The sequence below is a fragment of the Oncorhynchus mykiss genome, chromosome 17, assembly GCF_013265735.2.
Source record: "Oncorhynchus mykiss isolate Arlee chromosome 17, USDA_OmykA_1.1, whole genome shotgun sequence".
In the NCBI taxonomy this organism is placed as follows: Eukaryota; Metazoa; Chordata; class Actinopteri; order Salmoniformes; family Salmonidae; genus Oncorhynchus; species Oncorhynchus mykiss.
This window is the reverse complement of record NC_048581.1, coordinates 22,797,428-22,809,377: the sequence shown is the minus strand read 5'-3', so window position 1 is coordinate 22,809,377 and position 11,950 is coordinate 22,797,428. Positions and strand designations below refer to the sequence as shown.

Sequence of the window (11,950 nt, the reverse complement as noted above, 5' to 3'; positions counted from 1 at the left end):
AAAGCAATTCACTTTTTGTCCTGAATACAAAGTGTTATGTTTGGTGCAAATCTAATACAATTCATTACTGAATACCACTCCCCATATTTTTAAGCATAGTGGTTGGCTGCATCATGTTATGTGTATGCTTGTTATCGTTAAGAACGGCTGAGTTTTTCAGGATAAAAAATAAAGAGAATGGAGCTAAGCACGGGCCAAATCCTAGAGAAAAACCTGGTTCAGTCTGCTTTCCACCAGACACTGGGAGATTAATTCACCTTTCAGCAAGACAATAACCTAAAATACAAGGCAAAATCTATACTATCAAAGTGGCCGAGTTACCGTTTTGACGTAAATCTACTTGAAAATCTATGACAAGCGCTGAAAATGGTTGTCTAGCAATGATCAACAACCAATTTGACAGAGCTTGAATATTTTTTAAATAATAATGAGCAAATGTTGCACAATCCAGGTGTGAAAGCTCTTAAAGACTTACATTGAAAGACTCACAGTTGTAATCACTGCCAAAGGTGCTTCTACAAAGTATTGGCTCAGGGGACGGACGTCCGCCCGTCCGCCCGTCCGTCCGTCTACTTTGTAGAAGCACCTTTGGCAGTGATTACAACTGTGAGTCTTTCAATGTAAGTCTTTAAGAGCTTTCACACCTGGATTGTGCAACATTTGCTCATTATTATTAAAAAAATATTCAAGCTCTGTCAAATTGGTTGTTGATCATTGCTAGACAGACAGACAGACAGACAGACAGACAGACAGACAGACAGACAGACAGACAGACAGACAGACAGACAGACAGACAGACAGACAGATATCTAGATAGATGGATAGATAGATAGGGAAGTGAGAAAAGGGAGAGAAAGAGAGGAACAGGGAGTGAGAAAAAGAGAGAGGGGACAGTTCTTTGTTTGCCTCTTCAGGGCATTAATTAACTAATAAACTGTTGCATAATGAGCCAATAAAACTTGCCTCACAACAGTGAATCTGTGTTTTGCCTGGAGGCAAGGTTGAAAATAAAGAAAGAGCGTATTTTATTTCTTAAAATCCAGTTTTACAAATAAAAAAATGATCTATTAACTTGGCTTTCCATTACAAACTTTTGTTTAAATCCTAACATAGAGAAAGTTGACAGTTGTCTTTATTAGATATATGTTTTTTTCTACAGGGGTGGAGAGAGCGAGAGCTACAGGGGTGGAGAGAGCGAGAGCTACAGGGGTGGAGAGAGCGAGAGCTACAGGGGTGGAGAGAGCAAGAGCTATGGGAAAAGTATGTCTGCTATGCATGGATTATTTGGTGGCGGGATTTGTGGGGGCATAGCATTGTTGCTCCACTGACATTGAACTTGGGATATGGGAGACAGGGGGAAATCCTTCCCCTACCCTCCCTAAGCAAACACACACACACCTACACAGACACAGACACGCACACAAACACAGCACCTTCTTCCACACCACCCACTACCCCCACCCACACACAGCACCTTCTTCCACACCTCCAACTACCCCCACCCACACATCCCTACAACTCGGCTTCATCTTAACTGTCAACACCTCGCCAAAGCAGGAACCTCTATCTGTGGACTTTAATCTGGCCCTGCTCGCCAAACAGCCCGGGCTAGGACCAGAAGAACGATTAGTCTGTCACGTCAGCCCTCCAGTCCTGGAAACGAAAGAGGAGAGGAAATGAGGGAGGGAGATAGAGAGGGAGTTAGGAGACGAGGGAGGGAGGGAGCAAGGTCAGATAATGAATCTGTACGAGACCTAGGAAGAGAGAGAGGGAGGGACTGAAATATAGAGGGGAGGAGCAGGAGGGAGAAAGAGAGGGAGGGACTGATATATAGGGAGGGGGAGGGAGGGAGGGAGAAAGAGAGGGAGAGACTGAGATATAAAGGCAGGGACTGAGATATAGAGGGAGGGACTGAGATATAGAGGGAGGGACTGAGATATAGAGGGGGGGACTGAGATATAGAGGGAGGGGGAGGGACTGAGATATAGAGGGAGAGGTAGGAAGGGAGGGAGGGACTGAGATATAGAGGGAGAGGGAGGAAGGGAGGGAGGGACTGAGATATAGAGGGAGAGGGAGGAAGGGAGGGAGGGACTGAGATATAGAGGGAGGGGGAGGAAGGGAGGGAGGGACTGAGATATAGAAGGAGAGGTAGAAAGGGAGGGAGGGACTGAGATATAGAGGGAGAGGGAGGAAGGGAGGGAGGGACTGAGATATAGAGGGAGAGGGAAGAAGGGAAGAGGTTGGAGATATAATGCAGACACCCAGATGACTAGACAAAACCAGAAACCAGAGATAAGGGAGTTGAACTTCCACCCGTCTGACAACGACGACTCAAGTTCAGCCGGGCAAACACAACTGGCAGACGCTATCGCATGCAGACACACACACACAGACACACACACACAGAAACACACTCCCACACAGACACAGACATACACACACAGACACACACACAAACACACTCCCACACAGACACATGCATAACGTTCTATGGGTGGTGATGATATTCCAAGACAATGAGAGGTGTCATAGTTTGTATATTAACTGCAAGTGTGTGTGTGTGCGTGCGTTCGTGTGTATGTGTGTGCGTGTGTGTGCACGTTTGCATGTGTGAGTGTCATCCCAAACTAAATACCTTAGGTATTTAGGTAAACAACCAACAATTCCATAAATGTACGTAATACTTTTTATTTTTCATTTTTTCAAGACAAAATGACTGAGTGTAGAGAATAACGCAGACAACCATTGTTGAAAAAAAGAGTGGCATCTCCAAACGAACAAGAACTCAACAGAAGAGAGTAGAATTCCCAGAAACTGAGTGGTGTGGTCAATGACATTTGGTCATTAAAAATACATGTTAAAAACATCAGATATTCAACAAGAGAGAGAAAATGTATTGATTCCTGCTGTGTGTGACTCTGTTTTCAACAAAGCTGTGTATAGTCGTAATAAATAGGTAGGTCCACTGTCGGAGGCCAAGTTCAAGTTCAGTTCAGAGTAATCAGCGTTTAGAACAGACAGGGGAAAAAAGTCTGGAAACCCTAAACGTACCAACGTAGCATTGTCATGTACACAAAACATGTAGCCTACTTTACTGTACCAGCTCAAGCAGGCTTTTCTTTTCCCACCCCAATCATTTCTGTTTTCATTAGAAATGTTTTACAAGTGAGATTTACCACTTAAAAAAACCCATGAAGCACCATGTACGGTTTAGCAATGAAAAATAGATTGAAAATAAAACGGCTAAATTGATTTCCAGATTGATGTCCTTTTTTAATCAACTGACTGCATAATGACTGGAATAGTTCTTACTTCATTGATGTGACTGGAATGTGGTCAGGTGGTCGAGAGGAACGGACAGTAGAAAGTTACACTACCAAGAACCCAACAATAGCTTGTGTTACTGCATATAAAATGACAGGAAAGGAGAAAACAGTTAAAAAAAAACGAAAATAAAAGATATATACAACCCCCTGTGTTACCATGTTGTGGCACATTCCGACGGGACTGCTTGGAAAAGCCATCACATGGCTCCTCTTATCCATAGAACGCCACAACGTTTCAATTTTCAAAAACATACTTCATTTTTGTTCAAGCGTACAAATTATTCACACTATAATAGTATTATCCTGCCAAATTAAGAAAATATATACGGTGGCAGCTGGTTGGGCATTTTTTCTTCCACTACTGAAAAGAGTACATTGAAACCTTTTAAAGAGAACAAGCGAACAGTTGAAAATGCAGGCTTCAACATAAATACTACAAGTGCCTACGCTAAGTGAACATTAATTTCAAATACCATTCTAAATACAGGAACAAGTAGACCGTAAATGTGTATTTTAGCATAGGAACATGAGTGTGCATTTTCCTATGTTTTTTTTTAAAGTTCTCTCTATATATTCACATATAATCATAAAATCTCTCGCCGATGAAAATGTTGTTTAACCTGAAGACCTGTGTATATAGCAAAAAAGGCAAAAAGATGAGTCATGTTCATTTCGTATTCATAATATAGTGATACAATCTTGAGCATAACCATCAAGATTTAACGAGAAACCAAAAATATATCATCAAAACAAACTTAAATAAAGTCTCCCCTAAAGATATTGAAGTGTTACATTAAAAAACAGAGTATTTATTCATTTTTATAAAATTTGTGGTAGGAAAAAAAAGATTGCCCTTTTTGAGCAGCAAGGTTTCTTTCTTTCTTTCTGAAGCAGGAGGGAGTATGGCGGTTCCTGCATTGATACTGTATTACCCAGAGGCCCCAAAAACCGCTAGGCCCCCTGGGAAACAAAATGGCTGGCGACGGTTTCTCGTTTCACTCTTATCTGCATGAAGCAATGACACCACATCAATCGGTCTGCATTAGAGCAAAGATTTCCCTTGAGTGTCCACCTGTAAACTGGGAAAATTGAACAGTGCACATATTTCATCCTGGGAAATGTCCCAGTTCTTATTATTTTATACTCAACCGACTGTACCTCCGATTAGAGAGACAGATACAGGATCCAAGGCAGAGTGACAAGTGCTTTACCAACAACATTATGAAAGGGGGGTTGATGTAAGTCTGTAAAATCAAAACAACAACGGTGAGGTCTAACGTGTCAACTCAAAGAGCACAAACCGATGTGAAAGATTCAAATGATGTAAAAATCGAGCGGGGGATGTGTTTTACTGAATACACTTCTCAAAATTGTTCTTAAATGTAAAAAAATGAATTTCCCATATCAATTAGTTTAAGAGGCAACATTTCAGCTTTTAGGAAATCTGATATAACATGTGGAAAGAAAGAAATAACAGCTTATTAAAAAGCTTATAATGCATTTAGAAATGATGAATTGATCAAAATCTGGTCATTCCTTGCCCCCAACCCCACCCCCTTTTCAAAATCAGCCTGACATGTCAGAACTAAGAAAAACAAGTCTTCAGGTGCCCAGCCGCCACAGCAACACACTGTCATGGCCGACTCACCGAAGATCCCAGCTACAAGGACAACAACATAGTTTTGTGCTACTTACAAAAAACTGTAAAACCTTTCATTTCAAAACAAAACACTCCAACACATTAAGAGCTTAAGTTTACAGAATTATAACAACTCATCATTACATTTAGTACCCCTATGTAAGGTACCAAACAAACACAAATAAAACCCTTTATATAAACACCACATAATCCCCAAAATAGCATGTAGCTAGCATGCCAGTAAACAGAATGAGCATCTGAAGTATATTATACAATGAGTCAGGCAGATAAAATAATTTACCAGAAATATATATTTTTTTGTTTCAACTGGTTCCTTGTGTTTCGCTGAGTCACGGAGGACGATGTCATATTGTACAGGCGCTTGATGCAAGAACCTGTTTCTTTCCCGTTAAACACATGTCCGCTAGCTATCGTTTGTAGCTGAATCTCCGAGCTTATAGCAAAAAGGAGGATTAACTAATGCAGGTAAAATATTCCAAGGCACAATTCTTTTGCTTTTTCAAACGATAACTCTTCATTTAAAATTGACCACCACTATATCTTCTAAAAGAAAATGTTATGTTGCTAAGTGGCTACCGTTTCCTAGGCAAACCCAATTGAGATTTTTAACCCAGTAATGGACAGAAAATATTTTTAAAAGACCAGTCAAAATTTGACCCTGCTTTTTGTAGTTCAGGGTTAGACCATTCACACTGCCCACCATGTTTCCAACACCAAACTGTACAAGATATGTAAAACAGTACGTATATGCAGCATGGGGGTTTTCTTCCTCTTATCTTTTTCTTTTTTTAAATCAAAAGTACCAACCAACAGCAACACAATTACAACCAGCCAACCAATGAAGGACAATTTTCTCTAAGTAGCCAAAACACACTGAGCATGCCGTCCAGATACAAAAGTACAAAACATGTAAATTATTGCACAATAGAAAGGCTCAAAAGTTTTTGTGTCCGATGCAATAGTATTGCCCCAAATATGGATCAGCTTTTTCAAAGGTACAGGGTTTTTGACTGGTGTCTAACCCCTGTCAGTCTCCCCACCTTTTGCCATGATTCAGCGAATCAGGGAGCTGCCCTGCCTCCCCTACTCAGTCTTAATTTCCAGGGTGGATGGCATGGGATGATCGCTGTGCCACTTCTTCATGTGTTTCTCTAGAGTGCTGTACACACTGAAAGGCATGTGGCAGATTTCACATTTATAAACGTCCTTGCCCATCTGGCCGTGGGTCTTCATGTGGCGAGTGAGCTTGCTGCTCTGGGCGCAGGCGTAGCTGCACAGGTCACACTTGTAGGGCCTCTCTCCCGTGTGGCTGCGCCGGTGCACTGTCAGGTTGCTGCAGTTCTTGAAGATCTTGCCGCAGTACTCGCATGTGTCGCTCCGCCGGCTGCCATCCTTGGAGCTGGGGCGCCCGCCACTCCCTGACAGGTGGGGGGTACTGGCCCCACTCCCCGTCCCGCTGTGGCCCGAGGCCCCGCAGCCGCCATCCAGCTCCTCGGGAGGCGTGGAGTAGCGCAGGCTGCCGTTCTCAGAGGAGTGCTCGGAGGATGTGGCGAAGGGCGATTGTCTGGTGGAGTACTCTCCAAAGTTGAGTATGGGGTCCTTGAGTTGTCGGGAGGCGGCATAGCCGGCCAACCACTGGGAGTAGACGTTATCTGTGTTGGGGATGGTGGGCGTGGGAGGATCCAGTTCTTTCTCCACCTTGATACGTTTGGTCATGGTGCTGAGGGACCCGGGGCTCCCCATCAGGAGCTTCCTGGTCAGGGTCTCATTAGAGAGAGGACCCAGGCCATTGGCCGTTGGGGTGGTGCCACAGACCTCGTCGGCCCGGTCCGACTCCAGTGCCAAGTCCTCTTCACAGGCGTCCCGGGGAGTGCTCCGTCTGTGGGGATGGGAGTGGGGGTGGAGGGCCTGGCTGTTCTGGTGGTGCCGGGCCCCTTCCAACAGCAGGCTGAAATGATAATCATTCTTCTCACCTTCCTCAGTCTCCATCTCCTCCTCTGCCTCCTCTCCTTCTTCCTCTTCCTCCTCATCTCCCTCTTCCTCTTCATCTCCCTCCTCCTCCTCTTCTTCCTCTTCCTCCTCCTCACCATTCTCAAGCAGCCCGTTGTTCTCGCTCTTGAACTTGGCCACCACGGACTTGAGGGCGCTGGTAGCGCTGCCCACCAGGGCGCTGGTGCCTGGGTCGGGTGAGCTGGCGGGGGACAGGCCGTCATCCGACTTGGCGTTGAGGGAGTTCTTCTGAGAGTGCGTCTTCATGTGGCGCTTCAGCTTGCTGGCCTGGGTGCAGGCGTGGTTGCACAGGTGGCATTTGTAGGGCTTCTCTCCTGTGTGGCTGCGCCGGTGCACGATCAGGTTGCTCTGGAACTTAAAGGTCTTCCCGCAGAACTCGCACGACTTGGCCTTGAGCGGCGTGGTAGGCTGGGCCGGGTTGGGGGTGGAGCGGAAGCCGGACGAGGGCGACTGGGAGGTGGAGAGGGGAGGCGTGGCTGAGAAGGGGGGCTTAGAGCCCGGCTGGAAGGGCTGCAGCAGCCGTTGCATAGGGCTGGGGTTGTTGGGCGACAGGGGTGGAGAGGCCCCCGTGGGGTTACCCGCCAGCTCCCGCAGTCTCCTTGAGAAGTCCATGGCGGGCGGTGGGTCCAGGACCACTGAGTTGAGCCGCATCACCCTGTCGAAGGCGCTCGGGTGATGGGTGGCCAGCGCCAGGTTCTCCGGGCTCAGGTGGTGCCGTGGAGGCGGACTAAACAGAGGAGGCGTCCGGGGGTAGCGTCCCTCGTGGGGGACAGAGGCGGACCCTTCCCGGCCAGACCCGGACCCAGGCAATCTCAGCAGACTGAAGGGGCTCCCATCGGCCAGGTGGACACCGTGGAGGGGGGGCTGGGAGGCGCAGTCACCCCCCATCCCGGGCGGGGCGGCTACCCTGGGAGTGAGGGGGCTGCCTGGCTCGCTCTCCAGATAGATGTGGAAGCCGTGGGTGTTCTGGGCATGCTGGAGCAGGAACCAGGCACTGCTGAACGGATGCTTGCAGGTCGTACACGTGTAACTACTGGGCTCATCCTTATCTGTGAATAGGAGAGAGAAAGAAGAAGGGTTACTTGACTGAAAGAGAATGAGGACCTCTAGGATTGCTAGACCGTGATTCTTCATATTTCAGTTCGACAACAAAGAATAAATAAAGCTTCAGCTTCAGTTTTTACCAGCTTAATTAATACACTGAGATTTAAACATGCATTCAATTACACAGCCCATCTAAAACAACACCAGCAACGAGATCTCAATCAGTGTATACAATTTACACAGACAAGGAGGTAATTAGGAATATTTTAAACAATAATTGAATTTCAATGGCCCTTGCATGATGACCTGAGATTTGCCTGACAATGCGTTTGTAATCTCGTTAAATACACTCAACCATCCTCCATAGATGTGTTTAGAGAATTAGAGGGGCTAAAGTAGAACATGTATCTAATGCTGACACATTTACATTCGACATTTTAGTCATTTAGCAGATACTGCAGTCAGAGCTAGTAACGGGTGAAAAAAGTGAATGAAATACATATTATGTATTATAAAATATATTTTGATTTGTTTAACACTGTTCTTTGGTTACTACACGATTCCATATGTGTTATTTCATAGTTTTGTTGTCTTCACTATTATTCTACAATGTAGAAAAAAGTAAAAATAAAGGAAAACCCTTGAATGAGTCGGTGTGTCCAAACTTTTGACTGGTACTGTAATATATATATTAGCACTGAATACAAAAAACAAGGTCGAGTGTTAAAATGTTTTATCGTTTCTAAATGAAAACACACAAAAAAAGGAGAGAGCCAGAGAATGATTTGAGGGTGGTGCTATGAAAATGCATTTCATGTATTATTGTTCTATTTGGGATAGTTTCATGGTTTACAGCTTGATTTGAAATCCTCTCAGGTGAATAGAAAAGAAGAATAGAGAAAAGAGAAGTGAGATATGCAAAGTATATGCAAAGTAGCACATTCTCTACACCACTCCTCAAATGTGCCTCTACTCCTTCATCACTGGTTTCGTTTCTTCTCTCCTTTTGTTTCTTATCCTTTTTTTCTGTTTTGTTTGATCTGTCAGGCAGGCAGGCAGACACTTAACCAAAAACATGAATGTGCTGCCAGCTATAAAGATTAGCCATTGCTAAGATGGCGGACGGGGCAGAAGCCCAGCCTTGCTGTACCCCACTGTGGCTGTCGAGGCTAGGGGTGAGGAGGACACTGTGCAGGCTGGGCTCCCGCTGCTAGAGCTGCCTGAAGGAGGAGAAGAAGAATGCGGTGAAAAACAGATTCTCACGTGTCTGCCTCCCTGCCACCCTGGCCCTCTCATGACAATTCCACTTAAAGAGTCACTCTTTGATATGTACGGCCCTTGTCAATGATATAGCTATACCCATTGATCCATTCATCCCTCAGCTTTATAGCAAACTGAGTGGGGCTGTCGTTTTGTTGTTTTTCGAATCAAGGGGTGGGCCTTTAAAGGCCAGCAAGCAACAGGGAAATGTGCACCCAATCAAAGGCAGCTCCACAGAACCTTTTTTTTCACTGAAAAGAGATCTGGGGGGCTGGCAAATTATGGATCATTACAATCTGCAAAAATTACAGTTAATTGCTGCCACCTGCAAGGGGCTCTGACCTCCTATGGATTTTTTCCGTCATAAAAAGGCAATTTGCCCACGTTCTGCCTTTCCACATATACTCACATATAAAAATGCACTGAGTTTTTTTGGGGGTCATTATATTGGCTGAAGTAGTGACGGTACAGCAGCCTCTCCTTCACTGCAGCCGACGTGAGTAAAACATTTAAACGTGTTAACCCTCGCAAGGCTGCAGGCCCAGACGGCATCCCCAGCCGCGTCCCCAGAACATGCGCAGACCAGCTGGCTGGTGTGTTTACGGACATATTCAATCAATCCTTATCCCAGTCTGCTGTTCCCACATGCTTCAAGAGGGCCACCATTGTTCCTGTTCCCAAGAAAGCTAAGGTAACTGAGCTAAACGACTACCGCCCCGTAGCACTCACTTCCGTCATCATGAAGTGCTTTGAGAGACTAGTCAAGGACCATATCACCCCCTCCCCTACCTGGCACCCTAGACCCACTCCAATTTGCTTACGGCCCCAATGGGTCCACAGACAACGCAATCGCAACTACACTGCCCTAACCCATGTGGACAAGAGGAATACCTATGTGAGAATGCTGGTCATCGACTACAGCTCAGCATTTAACACCATATTACCCTCCAAACTCGTCATCAAGCTCGAGACCCTGGGTCTCGACCCCGCCCTGTGCAACTGGGTCCTGGACTTCCTGACGGGCCGCCCCCCAGGTGGTGAGGATAGGTTAAAACATCTCCACCCCGCTGATCCTCAACACTGGGACCCCACAAGGGTGCGTTCTGAGCCCTCTCCTGTACTCCCTGTTCACCCATGACTGCGTGGACATGCATGCCTCCAACACCATCATCAAGTTTGCAGACGACACTACGGTGGTAGGCTTGATTACCAACAACGACGAGACAGCCTACAGGGAGGAGGTGAGGGCCCTTGGAGTGTGGTGTCAGGAAAATAACCTCACACTCAACGTCAACAAAACAAAGGAGATGATCGTGGACTTCAGGAAACAGCAGAGGGATCAGCCCCCTATCCACATCGACGGATAGTGGAGAGGGTGGAAAGTATGAAGTTCCTCGGAGTACACATCACGGACAAACTGAAATGCTCCACCCACACAGACAGTGTGGTGAATAAGGGGCAGCAGCGCCTCTTCAACCTCAGGAGGCTGAAGAAATCCGTCTTGTCACCAAAAGCACTCACAAACTTTTCCAGATGCACAATCGAGAGCATCCTGTCGGGCTGTATCACCGCCTGGTATGGCAACTGCTCCGTCCACAACCGTAAGGCTCTCCAGAGGGTAGTGAGGTCTGCAGAACGCATCACCGGGGGCAAACTACCTGCCCTCCAGGACACCTACACGACCCGATGTCACAGGAAGGCCATAAAGATCATCAAGGACAACAACCACCCGAGCCACTGCCTGTTCACCCCGCTATCATCCAGAAGGCGAGGTCAGTACAGGTGCATCAAAGCAGGGAAAGAGAGACTGAAAAACAGCTTCTACCTCAACGCCATCAGACTGTTAAACAGCCATCACTAACATTGAGTGGCTGCTGCCAACATACTGACTCAACTCCAGCCACTTTAATAATGGAAAGATTGATGTAAAAAATGTATCACTAGCCACTTTAAACAATACCACTTAATATATGTTTACATACCCTACATTACTCATCTCATATGTATATACTGCACTCGATACCATCTACTGCATCTTGCCTTTAATGTTCTGTACCGTCAATCATTCATATATCTTTATGTACATATTCTTCATCCCTTTACACTTGTGTGTATAAGGTAGTTGTTGTGAAATTTTTGGGTTAGATTACTTGTTAGTTATTACTGCATTATCGGAACTAGAAGCACAAGCATTTTGCTACACTCGCATTAACATCTGCTAACCATGTGTATGTGACAAATACAATTTGATTTGATTTGATTTACATCTTATGTATTTCCAACCTGTTTTTTTTTACTGAATGAAACCAAAGACCCACACTAGTCTTAAAGCGTTCATTCTACGGTGATCTGCAACCCTGCCCTGACAACACGTGCCGCCCTACAGTCTCCCTATGTGGGGAAACTGATGTTGTTGAAAAGGACGAGGCAGGAGGAGAACGGCTCACGTGGCGTATCCACCTTCTCTTCCTCTGAGGCCTACACCTGTCTATCTGTCGGAGGAGGATCGAGGCACACGCGTGGGGTATACACCTTCTCTTCCTCTGAGGCCTACACCTGTCTATCTGTCGGAGGAGGATCGAGGCACACGCGTGGGGTATACACCTTCTCTTCCTCTGAGGCCTACACCTGTCTATCTGTCGGAGGAGGA

At 45.9% G+C, this 11,950-nt stretch overlaps 1 protein-coding gene across 1 annotated transcript in view; it reads right to left on the bottom strand.

Annotated features, from left to right (window-relative positions):
- Positions 1–2,668: 2,668 nt before the first annotated feature.
- The window catches only part of LOC110493483 (B-cell lymphoma/leukemia 11A), a 57,752-nt gene continuing 48,470 nt past the window's right edge, over positions 2,669–11,950 (bottom strand). Inside the window, exon 3 of the mRNA XM_021567783.2 lies at positions 2,669–8,045. Within this exon, the coding sequence (XP_021423458.2) occupies positions 6,070–8,045 (1,976 nt within the window). The 3' untranslated portion in view covers positions 2,669–6,069. The remainder of the gene's footprint in view (positions 8,046–11,950) is intronic.